This window comes from Gymnoscopelus microlampas, assembly GCF_963454915.1.
Source record: "Gymnoscopelus microlampas genome assembly, chromosome: 16".
NCBI lineage: Eukaryota > Metazoa > Chordata > Actinopteri > Myctophiformes > Myctophidae > Gymnoscopelus > Gymnoscopelus microlampas.
The window spans coordinates 8788568-8808430 of NC_139953.1; the positions used below are offsets into that span (position 1 = coordinate 8788568).

General features: G+C 42.8%; 1 protein-coding gene across 7 annotated transcripts in view; it reads right to left on the reverse strand.

Annotated features, from left to right (window-relative positions):
- Window positions 1-19863, reverse strand: part of adgrg6 (adhesion G protein-coupled receptor G6) — a 142968-nt gene that overhangs the window by 60293 nt on the left and 62812 nt on the right. For 3 of the 7 annotated variants that reach the window (XM_084083279.1, XM_084083278.1, XM_084083282.1), the window contains exons 7-9: window positions 17411-17458; window positions 5857-5922; window positions 571-648 (exon numbers count right to left, since the gene is read on the reverse strand). In XM_084083279.1, coding sequence (XP_083939405.1) covers window positions 571-648; window positions 5857-5922; window positions 17411-17458 — 192 coding nt within the window. The remainder of the gene's footprint in view (window positions 1-570; window positions 649-5856; window positions 5923-17410; window positions 17459-19863) is intronic. The other 4 variants (XM_084083283.1, XM_084083281.1, XM_084083280.1 and 1 more) reach the window with 3 other exon arrangements.

Sequence of the window (19863 nt, forward strand, 5' to 3'; positions counted from 1 at the left end):
TACTTTGATAAGATTTCATTCCTCATAACAGTTTTATATATCTTTTTCGGTTATTCATGATTGCTACTGCAGTCTAATGCCTCTCAAAACGGATCTTAAAGCTACAATCCGTAACTTTTCCGTTACCTACCCGGGATTTGAACCTGTGTCCCCGATGTGAGTGACCCCCTGGGTTAGCGTAGAAGTGCCCTTGAGCAAGACACTGAACCCCGTAACAGCTCCTGATGAGCAGGCCGGTGCCTTGCATGGTTTCCTGCACCGTCAAGTGTGTGAGTGTGAGTGTGAGTGTGAGAGTGTGTGTGTGTGTGTGTGTGTGTGTGTGTGTGTGTATGTGTGTGTGTGTATGTGTCACGAGCGCGCATGTAAAGCGCCTTGGATAAAGGCACTATACGCAATGAAACCATGTTATAAGCTTAAAGCCCCACTGGTCCCATGCATACAAAATGCATTGTGAGACATGTCCAAAAAGGCTGGTATGGTCCTTTAAAGTGGGCTGAAGATTAGGATGAGGAGAATGAGATAAGAGTGGAGGAGGGAGAGAGGGTGAGTGAGAGGATGAGTGTGGCTTACCTTGGGGGGTGGCATTAGTAGCATGGATGATGTTAGTGGGAGCTGTATCAGTGGATGGGGTGGTGGGAGGGAGGGAGGCTGGCAGGAGGAGGATGGAGGATGGAGGATGGAGGGAGGAGATGAAGGGGAGAGAGAAAGGGGAGAGGAGAGAGAGGGCAATAAGTGGTGGTGTAGTGGGAAGATGAGATAAAGATGCATTTTGGGATTTTTCAGTTGCGACAGATACATGTAGCATGTAGCATTTAGCACGTGATAGTGTAATAATAATACCTGATATTTTAACCCTGTTCAATCCGGGAACGACATCTGTGTCATGTTTTAGATTTCTGTGGCTATTCAAAAATAACAGATCTACAAGTTCGTATCGCGGCGCCAGTGCCGAGTGCCACTGAGTGCCTTTAAAAAATCCTGAAAATGTGTGCAAATCTTTGAAAATATATTCCTTTTTTTTCTGGGGTGTGTGTGGGGGGGGGGGGGGGGGTTCCCCTCTAGCAAAATATGTTGAGATGGAGGGGGGGGGGGGGGGGGGGGGGGTCTACAAGCTCATAGCGCCGCACTATGAGCTTGTATATCTGCTATTTTTGAATAGCCAAATACATCTAAAAATGACACAGATGCGTTCCCGGTCTTAATGGCTCAACACAGGTCTCCCGCCTGGGAAGGCACAGTAAAAACCAAACATCTGAACCACTATACGGTAGGCTAAGATAGAGAACCTATGTGTCAAAACCACTTTGAGCGAAATCGTCTTCAATCTTCATGTGGGCGTCAGTGATGGTCGAGTGGTATAGCAAGTGAGTGAGTGCAGTGGTTGCCTGGGAGACAAGAGAATCAAAAGGTTCCAGGTTCAATACCGGGATCCTCCTGACATCGCGTTGTTGCAGCGCCCTTGAGCAAAACGCCGAACCCCAGGCGCCGCGTCAAGAGTTGTTCAATCATCTTTTTTCGTGCAGCTGGAAATACCCGATCTACAAGCTCACAACTTGTAGACATGGCTATTTAAAAAAGAAAATATACATAGGCCTATATATATCAAATCAATCATCGCATTTCCGCTATTTCCATCATTTCTAGCTTGCTGGTAAAACCATACAAATTGTTGACTGCTGAATGAGATTTACCAGCCCTGCAGTCGACACTAACTGCATCCAACTACGTGAAGAATGTCCCCGACACATCACAGCGTTCTCGTGGCCTTTCTCACGACTTCTCCTGGGCTGTCTCATTCTCATTCTCTCCTTTTTGCGGAACATATTCCAACAAGCCCCCGATCTAACCCACTGGTGAACCGCCTCCATAACATTTTTTTTTTCAATACGCCAAATCTCTTAATAACAACTGACCTTTAAAACAAAATGTCCCTCTGCAGCTGCCATACCGTAGGGCTACTGTGAGAACTGACATTTAGGAGAAGTGACCCCCCCCCCCCCCCCTCGCCCTCCCCCAGCTATGTACTGTTCCAAACAACCTGGCAACGTGCCACTGCATTTCTGATACACATAATGTCCCCCCCCCATCAAATGAACTGGTAGCACAAAGGCCATGAGCTGGGGAAGTCTGGGGGTGACAACCTGTGGGACCGAGGGGTGTTGCGTTTTGTGCGCTTATACGAAAACAGAAGGAGAACTAGATAAAACAGAAGAAATGCCTCAAAAAATATACTTATAAGAAAACAGGGGGAAAAAACTGAGGAAGGTCATAAAAACACCAGGGAGTTCAAAACAAACACAGCACACAAAACAAATCGTACTTCATTTCATTCATGTTTGTTTTTGCTGTCTTTCTCGAAAAACCCACGCCGGTGAGAGATAACGAGGCGAGGAAACAAAACAACGGGATTGAGAGACGCACCTAGAATATTCTTTTAGCTATACGGCAGTGGTTCTCAACCAGTGGTCCGGGGACCACCTAGTGGTCCTTGAGGGCGTTCCAGGTGGTCCCCAGCTAAATGATGGAGAGTTGGTAACCAAATGGACCCTTATCAGGTAGATCTTTAACTCTTGAGAGCGTAAAATGAAACCAAATGGACCCTGACTGATCCATTTGGTTTCATTTTACGCTCTCAAGAGTTAGATTATTGCTAAACATCTACATTACTTAATTAAATAATTGTTATTTTGATCAACGTTTGCCTGTTATCTCTCCTATGGTGCCAACATCATCAATACAGCATGGAATTGTGGACAAACTCGTATCCAACGACAACAAAATATTCTAAGTCTTGGGTCTGAAAGGCTAAATCTCATCAAACGGTGGTTCCGTGGCTCAAATGACCAATAAATAATGGACCTTGATATGAAAAGGGTTGTAAACCACTGCGCTACGGTGACGTCACGCCCTATTTCATGAAAATGTTTGAGAACCACAGCCTTAGGCCCTTCAACGAAGCTCATTTGAAGGGGGGGGGGGGGGGGGGGCAGTCGGGGACTGTGACACCATTGTCTCCAGCAAGACCATTTGAGTGAATCATTCATACTGTAACATGGGGGAGAGAGGATGTTGAGTACTTTTATACGCAGACAGCGCAATACTCGGAAATGGACCTCAAATGGATCCTTCTACGGGGTCCTCAATGTTAAATGGATATTTCACTTTTGGAAAAAAAACTGTGGGTCATTTTATCGTCTACTCAGGCTTTTGTGAGCACCCCGGACAGTTTTTAAGCTGCTTGATTCAATATTTAGATATTTGACATTCATTTTATCAGACACGCCCCCTCCTATACAAACCCATTGTAACTCCAAACTCCATTTTAACCATGTTAGATTAATCGGAAACACCCGTCCCTGGTTCTGGTGACTGATATTGTCCTTCTAATACGTGAGGAGACCGTGTTTTTTCAATTACTTTTTTCATTAATTTGTTATTAAAAAATGTAAAGTGAAAAAAATACAATAAAACAAAGAATTTAAATAAATGAAAAAAGTAATCGAAAAAAAACAGGGCCCCCGCACGTATTAGGAGGGCAGGATGAGTCACCAGAACCAAGGACTGGTGTTTATGATGAATCTAACATGTTACAAATGGAGTTTGAAGTTATAATGGGTTTGTATAGGAAGGGGGCGTGTCTGACAATGAATATCAAATATTTAAATACTGAATCAAGCAACTTCAAAACTGTCTGGGGGGGCTCACAAAAGCCTGAGTAGACAATAACATGACCCAAACATTTTTTGAAAGTGAAATATCCCCTTATATGGGGATTTTACTAGTGTGGAGTCAAAATTTAAGACTCCAGAAAAAATGTCTAAACCTTGTTCAGGGCCCCGCTTCCCATCTCAAAACCCACTGAGCTTCCAGAGAAGGGTTCACTGAGCAACGCTACAGGGTTTTATTAACATGACCTCTCGTTCCGTTGCTTCAACTCTTTTCAATCCGCCGCTTCCCTGTCATCTCCTGTCCTCGTTTTTTTGATTGAATACTTTATTTTTTAGAAAAGCACAGGAAAGTACAGTTCAACACACGGTTTGCTAAGAGGATTTTAAACCCAAGAAAGCCTATTATATGGCTTGTTTCCATTGGGGTCCTTTTGTACTCCTTTCTGTCCGCCCGTCTCCTCCGTTGCCGTGTTCTCATCTCCTCCCCTCGATGTCTCTCTCCTTCTCAGCCTGAGACTTCATCTGACCTCAACTTTTCTCTGATTTTTTTCTCCTTTCTTGTAGATCTGCTATTTTCAAAAGATTTATACATTTGAAAAGTTGTGAAATGGGACATTCTGCACTATGAGTACTTTCTACTTTTGGTACATTTTTATATCAATACTTTTGTACTTTTACTCAAGTAAATTTAGAATTCCGGACTTTTACTTGTAACAGAGTATTTCTACATTGCAATATTGATACTTTCACTTAAGTTAAAAGTGTGAGTACTTTTTCCACCACTGATCTTGGTGTTATTTTGTTATGCTGTGTTGATGAATTGAACACATACTGTAGGACCGCAATGGAAACAAGTCCCCAGGACTTTTTGTGTGTCAATCTCTCGCTTATCTCCTCCCCACTCATCTCCTTCTCTGCTTCCCTGTCTCTCCTCTCCCTGTCCTCCTTGAGCACTTCCCCATCTCACAACAATCTATCCTTCTTTTGCACTGAAGGTTTTGACAGCGGAGGAGAGCTGAGGACACGGTTCATACAGGCCAACGTTACGATGGGGCCGCTGGGGGAAGAGAACTCAGAAAGCTTCCCCTTTAACAAGACACTCATGGTCCATTTTCAGAGGGAGTTTTCAGGGGATTTAGAGGGACTTTGGAGGCCACTTACAGAAATACTTCACCTCCCAAAATGACTTATTTTTCTATCAGTTACTCACCCAGTGATGGCATGGAAAAATTTGTTTTGCTCGCATGTCTCCATGGCGAAAAAATAACCCAAAAAAACAAACTTTTTAGAAAAACAACTTTTTAGAAAATACTAACTGAAATACTAACTGAATTGAAAATACTTACTGAATCGATAGAAGCCCAAGATTAACAACAGGAAAACGATATAACAATTCTGTTTGGAAAGTCTCACACCACTGTCACAGTGTAATCTCAAATGTCTATCCAGTCATACGCTGCATTCCAAAAACACAGCATTTTCACTCAAACCTTGACATTTAAAACACTTCCGGGATGAGCAGTTTCACGCACAAACAAGGAGCGTGCCTCGGCGTGCACGTGGATTTCAACCCAAGCTGAACCGAGCGTGCGGTCGCAAAGACCACACTCATTGTTCATTTCAGCGAAAATGCAGTGTTTTGGAAGTACTGCTTATATAAGACTGGATACAAGACACTAGCATTATATTGTAATGAGTTATGTGAGAGTTTATAAATGGATATTTCTTTAATATCACTTTGTTGTTGTTAATCTTGGCCTCCTATTAGTTCATTCAATGTGAATGAACGTGACCAAACAAATAAAGAAAGAAAGAAAATCTCCATGAATTCAAGCCATCATGGCGTGAGTATTTGATTGGAAAAAGGCCATTTTGGAGGTGAAGTACTGTATTCCTTTAAATACATGCTGTTTATTATAGAGATAGACCTCTTAATGGATGTGAAACCATGGATGGCACCATTCTCAGCCAAGAGTCAAAACAACAGACCAGTAGGGGAAATTATTTTAAGGGAAAAAACGTAATACGATAGTAAAACTCTTTTTTTGTGCACTTGACTTGGCATGTTAGTCCCTCGTAAGCCAGTCAACAAACCCAGAGAGAGAGAGAGAGAGAGAGAGAGAGAGAGAGAGAGAGAGAGAGAGAGAGAGAGAGAGAGAGAGAGAACAAGTGCGTTTGTTTTGCCTACCTGGGCAGCCCAGTCCCGGTGAGTCACAGCTGGTGGTGTGGGTGGTGTAGTTGGGCAGGGACGTACCTGCAGGGTGGGGGGAGGACATTAGGAGAAAACAAACAACACAGTTTAACCAGTTAAAAAAAAATCATCACAAAACAATGGAGTTCAATGGAAGTAAGTTTAGAAAAATACAAACTGTGCTCCAATGTGAATACAACAAGTCCTGCAACAGAAAATATGCCAAGCAGCAATATACAATAAATATATATATACAGTATATGTACTTTTAGTATATGCGATGCGAGAGTGCAGCTCGCATACACTTATAGCATAAATAGTTACGTATACTATATGGTATATATATATACACAAACACATGTAATGTAGTATATACACACACACAAAAGCTGTTGTGGATTTCAAACCTGCAACCTTTGGGTGACAGGGCAGTCATGTCTTGCCCGCCCCCCCCTGCTTGCGGAGAAAACTAACTGCAATTTACAACAACGTGAATCAAGTGCTCGTCAACTCGAGTATCCCTGCAGCTACTTGAAATGTGATCTCCAGGCTGACTCAGGCCCACGCGTACATTCACAGAGTGGGAGGACACGGGCACGCCATGAAAGCTGCTCCTTTGTGGAGGCGCGCACACACACACACACACACACACACACACACACACACACACACACACACACACACACACACACACACACACACACACACACACACACACACACACACACACACACACACACACGTTTCTCTCATGACAAGAGGAATGTGTCCCAGAAAATGTCATGAAATAATCAGTGGAGTGAGAGTGAAGAAGGTGGAATTTGCTGATGGTTGACGGCATGCCAATCAGGAGAGGTGCGGACGGACATCTCCCCTCCCCTACCCTCCTATCTGCTCTCCTCTCCGCCCCTCCCCTCCCCTCTTATACGTCTCCTCTCCTCTCCTCTCCTCTCACCATCTCTGCCTTAACGTCCTTCTTTCTCTCTTTCTCGTTCATCATATCTCTCTCCCCATACCTTTAGCCACTTACATGTAAGCCCAACAGCAGGGGTCTTCAACGTTTTCTGGCCAAGGACCCCCTACATTACATTACATTACAGTCATTTAGCAGACACTTTTATCCAAAGCGACTTACAATAAGTGCATTCAACATAGGTAGGGAAACAAAACTACTAATCGCCAGAAGTCTTAAGTGCATTTTCTGCTAAAACAAGCAACCAAGAGTATACCTAGCGCTAAGGTAAAAGTGCAATATATCAGCTACCTACTTTCTTAAACAGATGAGACAAATAGGAAAATCAAATGAGCAAGAGCTAAAACAAATGAGTGTATCGACTAAACAAGATCCAATAAAACAATACAACAATAAAGCAAGAGTTTGTACAACTAGTTAACAACCCCCTAGCTAGAGAGAGATGAAGCAGGGACCCCCTCTATATTGTATAAAATTGTGTTTCAGATTAAACTTTTTTGGTTTACTTGGTCTGCTCTTTTTTCCCTCTACACCACCTCTTTGTCAAAAATAGCCGATCTACGCGCTGCGTTGTGAGCGTGAGGCTCACAACGCCTGCCAAAAAGATTTGGCAGACCCCCTGTAGTAACTCTGAGGACCCCCTAGGGGTCCCGGACCCCCTGTTGAAGACCCCTGCCCTACAGTGTACTTAATTTTCTTTTTTTTAACCTTTGCCTGTATGTCTAAAATAGGGACGCCAGGTTGAAAGTAGAAAAGCCTCTCTCTCTCCTCCCTCTCCATCCATCCACCTCCCCCTTTCTTACCCCCCCCCCCCTCTCTCTCTGTTTCTCTCTCCCACCCACCCCTCTCTTTGTCCTTACAAGTTCCTCCTTCTCTCTCTCTCTCTCTCTCTCTCTCTCTCTCTCTCTCTCTCTCTCTCTCTCTCTCTCTCTCTCTCTCTCTCTCTCTCTCTCTCTCTCTCTCTCTCTCTCTCTCTCTCTCTCTCTCTCTCTCTCTCTCTCTCTCTCTCTCTCTCTCTCTCTCTCCCTTCCTTCCCTCCTTCCCTCCCTCCTCATGAGCTGAGATATGCTGAGCAGAATGGTGTGATGAGGCAGATGAATCGGCGCTTTGTGCTTTGAGCCTCTTAATGCCACAAAGTGGTGGCCAGGATGGAAGAGGGGGGGATGAAGGGTGAGGGGAGGGAGAGGGAGGGGGAGAGACAGAGAGAGAGAGAGAGAGACAGAGAGAACGAGAGAGAGAGACATTCATTCATACAACAGCTACCGATGTCCAGTAACAGTGCGCTGTCAGAGCAGAGAGTCCCATGAGTGTAAAACAGTGTTCTCAAACGTTTTCATTTCAAGGACCCCCAGCTTGATATGCATTAGGCCAGGCATTAGGCCCCCACACAAATGGAACCAAATGGACCCTTAAGGGTGTACAAATGCAACCGAATGGACCCTTAAGGGTGTACAAATGAAACCAAATGGACCTTTAAGGGTGTACAAATGGAACCAAATGGACCCTTAAGGGTGTACAAATGCAACCGAATGGACCCTTAAGGGTGTACAAATGAAGCCAAATGGACCCTTAAGGGTGTACAAATGGAACCAAATGGACCCTTAAGGGTGTACAAATGGAACCAAATGGACCCTTAAGGGTGTACAAATGCAACCGAATGGACCCTTAAGGGTGTACAAATGAAACCAAATGGACCCTTAAGGGTGTACAAATGGAACCAAATGGATTATTAAGGTTGTACAAATGGAGCTAAATGGACCCTTAACTCTTTATACTGCCAGATTAAAATTGTAATAGTGTCACCCCAGTGCTAGCGAAAGTGTTTTTACCTAAAAAATCATGGAATATTTTCTGTGAGCGCTGTCCGCACAGTGATCCCCTCATTACACGCACAGGGGTCTCGTAGAATTTTGGGGAAAAAAATGATCCGATCACGTTCCATAGTTGCGGCAAGTTGAAAATGGCATGTTTTGCCAAAAATACATAGTAAAACACAGGAGCCCAGATACAGAATATTTCCCTAATATTTTAACAGGGAAGTGAATGGAGCAGCAAATCTTTGGATTGCGTTATCTCCTGGTTCAGTGAATAACGAAAAGGGGGGGGAAAATGCGTCTAACGCGTCAATGGCACTGTGGACCAAGTACCAATAGGCTCTATGCACAGCAGTCATATTGGGAATGAATTGGGCCCCTTCCTTACTTGAATCTCTGTGTGGAACCTGCATTTCCGAGGGACAAATAAAAAAAATGCCTCTGGCGATAAACCCGCCCCATATTTGCATACTGGGCTCTGATTGGTCCCTCACAACTTTGGAGGGAGAGAAATAAAATCTCTATTGAGAGGGGCCAGACCTAATCTGCCAAGGGCATTTTTTTTTTTGCAATGGCAGATTTGTCTGGAACCAGCCTAAGTTAATGGTGCACAAATGGAACCAAATGGTTCCATTTATACACTGTTGGAGTAAAATTAACACGGAGGTTCCTAACTAGAGGTTTCAATCATTTAGCTGGGGACCCCCCTGGAACCCCGTCAAGGACCCCTGGGGGACACTGGACCTTATATTGAAAACCAGTGCTGTAAATGACAGAGAGCTGATAAAAAAAATTAAAAACGGCAGCAGCACTAGGGTGATGCAGGGGTAAAGTTCCCACCACTGTGGAGACTAGAGGTTTGGCACACAGGCATCCCTCCCTACCAATACAATAGGCTCTATGCGCAGCATACACTTTGGAAAGAAATTGGCCCTCTTCCTTAGTTCCTTCACAGGTCTTACCAATGATACTAATGAAGGCGGTTCATTACAGAGCTGGTCTTTATTAGAAAAAAAAGCTTTTTTGCGAGGCGCAAATGGCCTGGTGGTTAAGGCGTGTACCACTTTTAGGCTCTGATGCCCGGGTTCGATTCCCGAGCTCGGCGGACCTTTGCTGCGCGTCACTCCCCGACTTTCTCCCCCTGTTTCCTGTCAATCTCCACTGTACTACCGAACTACAGGCAGAAGCCCCCAAAAATATATTTAAAAAACAAAATAGCTTTTTTTGTGAATGCAGAGCATGGATTTGTCTAGAGTCGACGGAGGAACTATTTGCTGCTAAAGACAAAACAAGAAGAGGGCATCTCCTTTTGCACTGCCATGACAGAGCGAGAACGAGTATTTGTCTCTGTTCCATTCTTGTCAAACAGAGTCAGGGTGATGATGCTGTGCATGTTGGTTCACTGGAAACACACTGCTCTGCTTTGTGGGTCTCAAAGTGTGGTCCAGGGACCCCAATGGCCCCTTGCTGATCTGTGTAACTCTCTGAGAGTGTAGAAATGGTTCCATTTCTACACTCTCAAGAGTTATAGGGGTCCTTGAAATTAAAAAGTTTGAGAACATCTGTGCTACACCAAAATGGAACTGAGCCTTCATTAGTATCATTGGTAATACCTGTAAGGGTCCATTTGGTTCCATTTCTACACTCTCAGAGTTATAGGGGTCCTTGAAATTGAAAAGTTTGAGAACAACTGTGCTACACTAAATGGAACAGAGCCTTCATTAGTATAATTGGTAACACCTGTGAAGGAAGTAAGAAGAGGCCCAATTTATTTCCAGTATGGCTGCTGTGCATAGAGCCTATTGGCCATGTTCGCGTTTGAGAAGCCGGGTGGGGACTGGGGGGCGAACTCTGTCACTGCACTTAGCGACTCCTAGACCTAGAGGCTGTAATGCAAGGGAGAAGACCTAGATAAAAAAGAGAGCGTGTCCCACCGCACGCGTTACCTTCTACCGCTCAAACTCCTCACTGTCGGGTGAAAAGGAGGAGTCGTCAGCAGGTAGGGGTTACAGTAAAAGCAGAAGAACATTGAAGGAGGGATACCAGCAAATCACACATTCATAAGCAAATGAGGGGGGGTGAGCATAAACTGAGTGTTAATTGAAGTCAATTAATTTTACTTTTCATTTTACTCTGTGTGTAAGGGTCTATTTCTATATACCATCATTGTAAAATGAATACTCAGGATTTTGTTATGTAAATGCTTCTCTCTCTCTCTCTCTCTCTCTAACGTTAACGATGTCTCCTATTCATTGGACAGCACAGTGAGGGGACAGGGAGGGACAGGACAGACAGACAGGCAGGCAGGCAGGCAGACAGACAGACAGACAGACAGACAGACAGACAGACAGACAGACAGACAGACAGACAGACAGGAAGGGTATTTCAAGAGACTCACACAGGCTCCAGAGGAACTGGGATGGAACTGTGTGTGTGTGTGTGTGTGTGTGTGTGTGTGTGTGTGTGTGTGTGTGTGTGTGTGTGTGTGTGTGTGTGTGTGTGTGTGTGTGTGTGTGTGTGTGTGTGTGCGTGTGACATGTTGTTTACTTACAAACTTGTGTCTCATTTTATGACAACGGTCAAAGAGGTTTGGACTATTTGAAGTCATTTTTTATGGTTCCGCTTGCTCTCTCGTAATGAGAGCTGTGTTAATACAGCCACAGACGGCTGTGCTGGTCTGTGTGTGTGTGTGTGTGTGTGTGTGTGTGTGTGTGTGTGTGTGTGTGTGTGTGTGTGTGTGTGTGTGTGTGTGTGTGTGTGTGTGTGTGTGTGTGTGTGTGTGTGTGTGTGTGTGTGTGTGTGTGTGTGTGTGTGTGTGTGTGTGTGTGTGTGTGTGTGTATTTGGGGGAAGGGGAAGGTTAGGTATGTTTGTATGAGTCAGTGGGTGTGTGAATGTGTGTAGGGGTAGGTTTGTGCGTGCATGTGTATAATTTGTGTCTATGTGAGTGAACAGTATGGGCGTGTGTGTGTGTGTGTGTGTGTGTGTGTGTGTGTGTGTGTGTGTGTGTGTGTGTGTGTGTGTGTGTGTGCGCTCGTGGGAAGCGTGTCGGGCAGGCTTTCATCTTCAAAGAGATGTGACAGGAAAGTAGTGCCACACACACACACACACACACACACACACACACACACACACACACACACACACACACACACACACACACACACACACACACACACACACACACACACACACACACACACACTGTTCTGTCAGTTTTAACATGGTGTTTTCAATGGTGCTGCCAACTCACCATTATTCACACTACATTATGACATACAGTAATAGCAGTGGTTCAGGTTCAAGTGTCCTTGAGGGGCCCCCAGCTACACGTGTTAATATAGCATCGAAATCAGTTTAACCACTTTAACCCTGGCCTATATACATACAAAATCACATTTTTAATATTTTTGACAAATTTAAACAACACAAATCTTGTATGGGGGTTCCTGGCTGGCACATAATGTTTTCAGGTGGAGGTCCGCGGCCAAATACATATTCATTTGGGGGGGGGGGTCCTTGACATGAAAAAGTTTGAGAATCACGTCATTGAGCAAAGAGCAAAATGGCTGCCGTGGGAATAGAAAGTCCCAGAAGAATGAGGTGGTGGAGAAAGACATGAAAACATGATGAAGCAACAAGTCCTCTAGTGTCAAGAAAACAAGACAAATTGTTCATAAAGACAAAAACATGATAAAGCAACAGTCCTCCAGTGTCAAGAAAAGGGACATACAGTATTGTTCATAAAGGGGATTTTGTCAGACAATACAGAGTTATTGGGAGAGAACATTTGAGCCGCCACTGGTTTGTGAACGTGGACACGACAGGGCTGCCTGGTTGGCATAGGCAATTTTTGCCTCTGCCACCAGGGGGGAGGCAAATAAAATATATGAACATATATGTTTTTATATATGCAACATGCAGTATAATTATGTTTATCATATATGTGACATTATACGAAATTGGCCGCCTGCATTTATCTCTCTATGTACATAATATATCCATGTATGTGGCATATGTGGACATAGAAGACATATATTTCCTATATATCCACATACTGTATATGCACATATATGCAGCATATATTCTGCGTATACTTGCCATATATTGGCAAAAAATATAGACAGTATATAAAAAAGCACTATGAGCTTGTAGATCTGCTATTTTTGAAAGATCATGACAATTTGTGCAAATCTGAATATATATATTTTTTAAAGCCAACTCAAATCTTTGCTTCAGGGGGTCCCTGGAACAAAATATTTTGAGATGGGGGTTCACGACTGTTAAAAATGAAATTGAATATTTTGTAAAGTTTTCACCTATTAACCCTCTAAGACCCAGAGATGCTTCAGAGCAACAATTATATTTTATAAAGAAAGGAGTTTAAATAATTTGTTTTTCTGTTATTTTTTCACCTCTAAATCCTCATTGGGTCCTATTGTTTAGTCTTACAATGCCATTGGCCAGGATATTTGCATATAAATACCCCCCACAGAGGCAGGAATCATCACAACTTGAAAAATCTCTGCTGGAACAGATCTCTTTTTTCTCTGGAAGATATTCCTCACAAAAACGTAAGTAATATGCCTGTAATAATTTTTTTGGTGAACATTACAATGTCTAGAACATGTATATATGTTATTATTGTGAAATATATGTCCCAAATTGAAATTAGAGCATGATTCATACTTGTTGCTTTTGGTCAACGTTGGGCCCTTGGGGTTGCAAAAAATACAAGGGTTCACCTGCTACTGTTCAGCCTTATATATAGTTTTCACAATAGATTTAAACAGTTATATGTGTATTTACATTACTATATAATATATATATATATATACGTATATATATATATATATATATATATATATATATATATATATATATATATATATATATATATATATATATATATATATATATATACGTATATATATATATATATATATATATATATATATATATATATATATATATATATATATATATATATATATATATATATATATATGATAATTGAGCTGTAAGCCTCAGAAAATGTCCACCCAAAGTTTCTCTTTCCCCCTAAACAATACATAGTCAACCAATATTATTCCATTGTTAATTCTCAGTAAGTTTAATTTTCTTTCAATACTACAAGGACAGTGGGACCAATGTGGTAATTCTTGGGGTGTTGTGGGGGTTGTTCATTATTCATTCGAGGGGTGGTGGGTACTTAGGGGCTTGTAATGATGATGACCACTTAGTGGCAATCAACATCAAACAATAGGTTGCCAGACAGTATTGTATGACTTGTGAAATGTTGTCCTGCAGTGAGCAGTGATGTGTAAGAACTTAGCATTACTAATGTACTAATGGTATGTCTTTATTTCATTTCAGAATGCCACAAAGACGGAAAGAGCCTCGCTTCTTAGCAAGGGATGTTCTGGATGCCGTGTTCAACGGAGAGAGTGATGTTGACATAGACATCAATGAGACTGATGAAGAGTCAGATGAAGAGGACTGTGGCGTGGGGTCCAAAGAAAACCAACCACCCGAACCACCCAGTGAACCCACTGACCGCCCAGCAGACATTCAGCTGCCCCAACTGACCAAACCCACTCATCGCCGTGATTCAAGATATCAGTGGCTGAAGAAGGACTTCATCAGCCCTAATACAGACTTTTCTGGCCCACCTCTGACCTCTGAAGATGTGAGTTCTATCCAAACACCACTGCAGTACTTCCGCCAGTTTGTGTCCAAAGACATGATTGACTCTCTCACAACGAACACAAACATTTACAGCCTTCAAACAAAAGGAACATCAGTCAACACAAGTCCAAAAGAAATTGAGCAAATGTTTGGAATGTATTTGAGAATGGGCCTTTCTCAAATGAATGGATGCCGGATGTACTGGGAAGCAGACACACGAAACGCGTCTATAGCTGATGTGATGCCACGCAACCGATTTCAGTCTTTGTTGACCTCGTTACATCTGGTTGACAACTTGACCGTGCCAGAGAAGGACAAGAAGGACAAACTCTGGAAACTCCGACCATGGCTGGATTTGTTCAGAGAGAAGTGCCTACAGGTGGTTCCAGAAGAGCACAACTCTGTGGATGAGATGATGATTCCATTCAAGGGAAGATTCAGTTCCATCAAGCAGTACATGAGAGGCAAGCCACACCCCTGGGGCTTCAAAGTGTGGGTCAGAACGGGGATCAGTGGCGTCATCTGTGACTTTGACGTTTACCAAGGGAGCATCGATGGCGTACGAGCCAAATCTGAACTTGGCTTGTCAGGGGATGTCGTCATGAAGCTTGCTTCGACACTGCCCAGCGGGCAGAACTACAAGATCTTATGAATAAATAATAACTACACTGGATGCGTTGGTACGGTGTTGGACATAATACAAACTTTCCGACCCAACAGTACCCTGTCTCTCCTCTCTCTGCCCTTGGTTTGTCTACTCTCCTATATAGCTGAAGAATACAATGAATACAATGATGAAAACATTTCTTTCAAACGATAAAACTCAAAGAGCAGAACTCAGTGTTCCCCTAAGGTTACAGGACTATTGACTTGTCTGCCTGGTTGCCTGGAGCTCACAATGACATTCTGTGTGTGTGTGTGTGTGTGTGTGTGTGTGTGTGTGTGTGTGTGTGTGTGTGTGTGTGTGTGTGTGTGTGTGTGTGTGTGTGTGTGTGTGTGCGCGTGTGCGTGTGCGTGTACATGTGCGTGTGCGTGCGTGCGTGCGTACCTGTCTGTCTGTCTGTCTGTCTGTCTGTCTGTCTGTCTGTCTGTCTGTGTGTGTGTATGTCTGTGTTAGCCTTGCGTAGCCAGACTATATCACTGTGTGGATATGACTCTGGTGCTTCTATGAGGAAAAAGGGGGGGGATCAAAACAATGGCTCTGGACGCAATTGGTTAGACCTACAATCAACTACCAATAGGCTCTATGCATAGCAGCCATATTGGAAAGAAATTGGGCCTCTTCTTACTTCCTTCACAGTTGTTACCAATGATACTAATGAAGGCTCTGTTCCATTCTGGTCAGGGAGCTGATATCGTGCATGTTGGCTCACTAGAAACACTCCATTTTGGTTCCCAAATGGCCCCTTATGGTGGGTGTGTAACTCTGAGAGTGTACAAATGGAACCAAATGGACCGGGTCCATTTGGTTCCATTTGTACACTCTCAGAGTTATGGGGGTCCTTGAAAATAAGACAACCACTATGCCACACTAAATGGAACAGAGCCTTAATTAGTATTATTGGTAACACCTGTAAAGGTAAGGCAGGGGCCCAATTCATTCCCAATATGGCTGCATAGAGCCTATTACAGTCTCCCATATTTGAATAATGGGCCCTGATTGGTCACCCCAGACTTCGGGAGCAGGAAATGGATTCACAACGGAGCGGTGCCAGACCCAAATGGGCAATTTATTTTTTTGCACTGGCAGATTCGTCTGGTCCCAGGCTATGTCTGTGTGTGTGTGTGTGTGTGTGTGTGTGTGTGTGTGTGTGTGTGTGTGTGTGTGTGTGTGTGTGCGCGCGCGCGCGCGTCCGCGTGCGTCCGTGTCTGCCTTATTCAGCAGGGGTTCCTTGAAGCATGCTTTTATGAAGCGATCAAACAGGACATGCTATAGCCTTAACCTTCCCCATACCTCCGTTGGTATGGAGCTTACATAACACACAGACTGTTTTTCCATGGATCAAACGCTCGTAATGTTCTTTTTTGTTTGGACAGATACATAACCGTATATCTGTCATCGACACCTTATTTATGAGGCATTATTAAAACGTGTATGCTGTAGCTAATGTATGGCCTTCAGCATAATGCTTTAGAGAATGTTCTAACGTACTGTATAAGGCAGGGGTGGGCAACTTTGATGATGGAGAGGGCCACTATATTTCCACACTAACTCCAGAGGGCCACATTGCATATACTGTCGGGCAGACAGACTCTTGTATTTTAACTTTTTTTTCGTAAATTAATGCCATACTTCGCCATTCTATGTCACACAAAAGTAGCAGAAATAGCCGATCTACAAGCTCAAAACACGTCGCACCACGACGCGTTTTGAGCTTGTAGATCGGCTATTTTTGCTATTTTTAAATTGGAAATCCTGATATTTTTTTGCTATTTATTTAATTGGAATCCTGAAAAGTAACATTTTTATCTAATTTCAAACGCATTTAGCTAAACTTTATGAACTTAAATACAAATACATTGGACATAAAATAGACTAGAATTGTAATACTAGTCATTAAGCTACTAATATAGACTGAAGTAATTAAAGCGGGTCATGTTAGCAATTGTAACAGCTGAAATCAATAATATATCAGTAATCCGATATTAACCTGCGGGCCGCATTAAGTGAAGGTGGGGGCCGCATGTGGCACCCGGGCCGCCAGTTGCCCATGTATGGTATAAGGTATCGATGTGTTGAGGCTGACTAATGCTCACTGTTAGTGAGCTCTGGTTAGTTAACAGAGACAGAAAGAAAGAAAGAAAGAAAGAAAGACATTGCTGTTGGTCTGGGGTTGCAGGTTAAATATTTATATTAGAACAGGGAATACTTATACAGACAGACAGACAGACAGACAGACACCCACGCACGCACATACATACGCACACATGCACACACACACACACACACACACACACACACACACACACACACACACACACACACACACACACACACACACACACACACACACACACACACACACACACACACACACACACACAAAGACAGACTTGAATGTTGTTAGCAGCACTCACCACTAGTTGGCGCAGCAGTAGTTAAATGAATGCAATTAGGGTAGCAGACTGTGAAGAGAAGGAGAGATTAGTGGACATCATAATGAATGGGCAACCAATGAATCAATCAAGCAATTAATTAATAAATAAATGGAGCGGCAGGCAATTACAAGCATGGATGGGTTCATCAAAGTCAATGACAGCGTCAACAAGGCTTCCGGCTTGCATTACAAACTATACATGTGTTAACGACTCAATTAAGCCATCAATTAATAATACATTCACCATGTCAATATTAGTTCAAGCACTTTACGGTCATGTTGCACATCTACAGTACTGTACTGTACACAAGAGCCATAATTGAGTTAAGCTGTCGGTTAATCATAGAACATGAGACATGTGTTAATTAAGCATAAGTATCAACAGTTTTTTATTCCTTTGTTGGCTCACAACCCTCATGCCTACATACTGTACAACATTGGTTCTCAAAGTGGGGTCCGGGGACCCCCAGGGGTCCATGAGGGAGTTCCAGGGGGTCCCAAGCTAAATGATAAATAGTAAGGAACCAAATTGATCCTTATGGGTCTGTAAGTCAGAGAGTGTACAAATGGAACCAAATGGACCCGTTAGGGTCCATTTGGTTCCATTTGTACACTCTCAGAGTTAAATTAACATTGATTTTACAATATAAATTGGAGTCCCAGAGATAGAAATGCCATTAAATGGGGGTCCGTAGCCTAATGCATGTCAAACTGTGGGTACTTAAAATTAAAATGGCTGAAAATCACTGCTAGAGCCGTAAAAATATTCTCCTATGGGGGTCCCTGGCATATCTTTTCAAATGGGGGTTCGCAGGCTTATTTGTGTCACTTTGGTGGTCCTTGACGTGAAAACGTTTGAGAACCACTGCTGTACTAAAAACCATGGCAATGCAGAGCGTTGTATTTGGTGAAGTTGTGACAGAAGCCTAAAGATGAAAATATATTCCATATGTCACAAGAAAATGGTAGTGATTACATAACTCTTAATAAAAAAATGAAATAAAGTAAATCACAATCCATAGAACCATTATTAAAATCCTCAAAATCGAATTAACCACATTGAACCCTAGTGCCCCTATTCTGGGCATGTCATAATAGGCAAACATTTGTCAAAGATAGCCCATCTACAAGCTCACAACGCGTTGAAGATTGGCTATTAAGAGATTTGGTGGACAGGGAAAAAAAGAGGAGGCCAAGTATAGATAACTGAGGAAGACCCCGGTTAACAAAGTATACTGTTGGCGTAACTGTCTGGGCACCTAGACTGCTAATCCAGTCTGACAGCGTGTCGCGGGTTCGAATCCCAATTCCGACGACCTTTGCTGCCTACTGTCCAAATAAAGGCATAAAAACCCCAAATTAAATAATTTTTAAAAAGTATAATGTATAGCAGTAGTTCTCAAAGTGATCTGCAATTTTGTGACAATGTTGTCCCTGGAACAGAAATATTTTTGTGATGGGGGTCTGCAGCCAAATACATATCATTTTGGGGGTCCTTGACATGAAAATGTTTGAGAACGACTGTATTGGGTCGAAGTGGTTGAAACCAAAAACGCTGCAACAAGCAGAAATGAGGCCAGCAAACTCCTGTCGAACAGAATATAATGGTTAATGTGCGTAGCACACCATATTTTAATGTGCCGTTAATTAAACACTTATGGTGAGCATAAATATTCTTATTTAATTTAATTTAAAAAAAGGAGCCTTTTTCCAAGACATGTCATAGCGGACTAAAGACCGCTGATTAAACTAATAACGAGCAGGGTTTGATTTAGGCATGTCAAAAAGAGAAAGTGCTGACAAAATAGTCGATAGTATACTGTCAAAGCTCGCTCGACTGGTACACCTAAATCAAAATGTACCCTCTATTAATTTTATTAGCTGCAGCTGTGTTTACTCTGTTATGACACGCCTGTGAAAAGAGTCCATTAACCAAACGTTACGGCGTTATATAGAAACAAACAGGGCTACTCTTGCAACTCAAACGCCAGAGCAAATAAAGTTAGCTTTTTTTTTTACTTCTTTTTTTTTCACCCCCTTTGCTTTACTGAAGCTGGTGGTTTCAAACAAAATGAAAAATAGTCTCTTTGGGCAAGCCGTGGCTTCGTGGAAAACATAAACTCAAGCGGCGCAAACAAGATATGACGTTCCGTCAATACGGGCCGGTAATAAAAGCAAAAAGTGAAATTCATTACATATGGCTTAAGCGCTCAAAAGGCAGTTGTTCAATAACAAGCGTTGCACGAAACCCCGTATAAATGCTGGCTTTGCAAAGCTTAAAACAATCCTTTTAACGAGTTTCAACTCACTGATAGAGACCCCGTTTTGCTGTTAATGTTAACCACTTAAACCTAATTTACACTTCATCGTACGACTTGTATTAATGTGTGCGTCACACTGTGTGCGTTGTGAGCTTGTAGATCTGCAATTTAT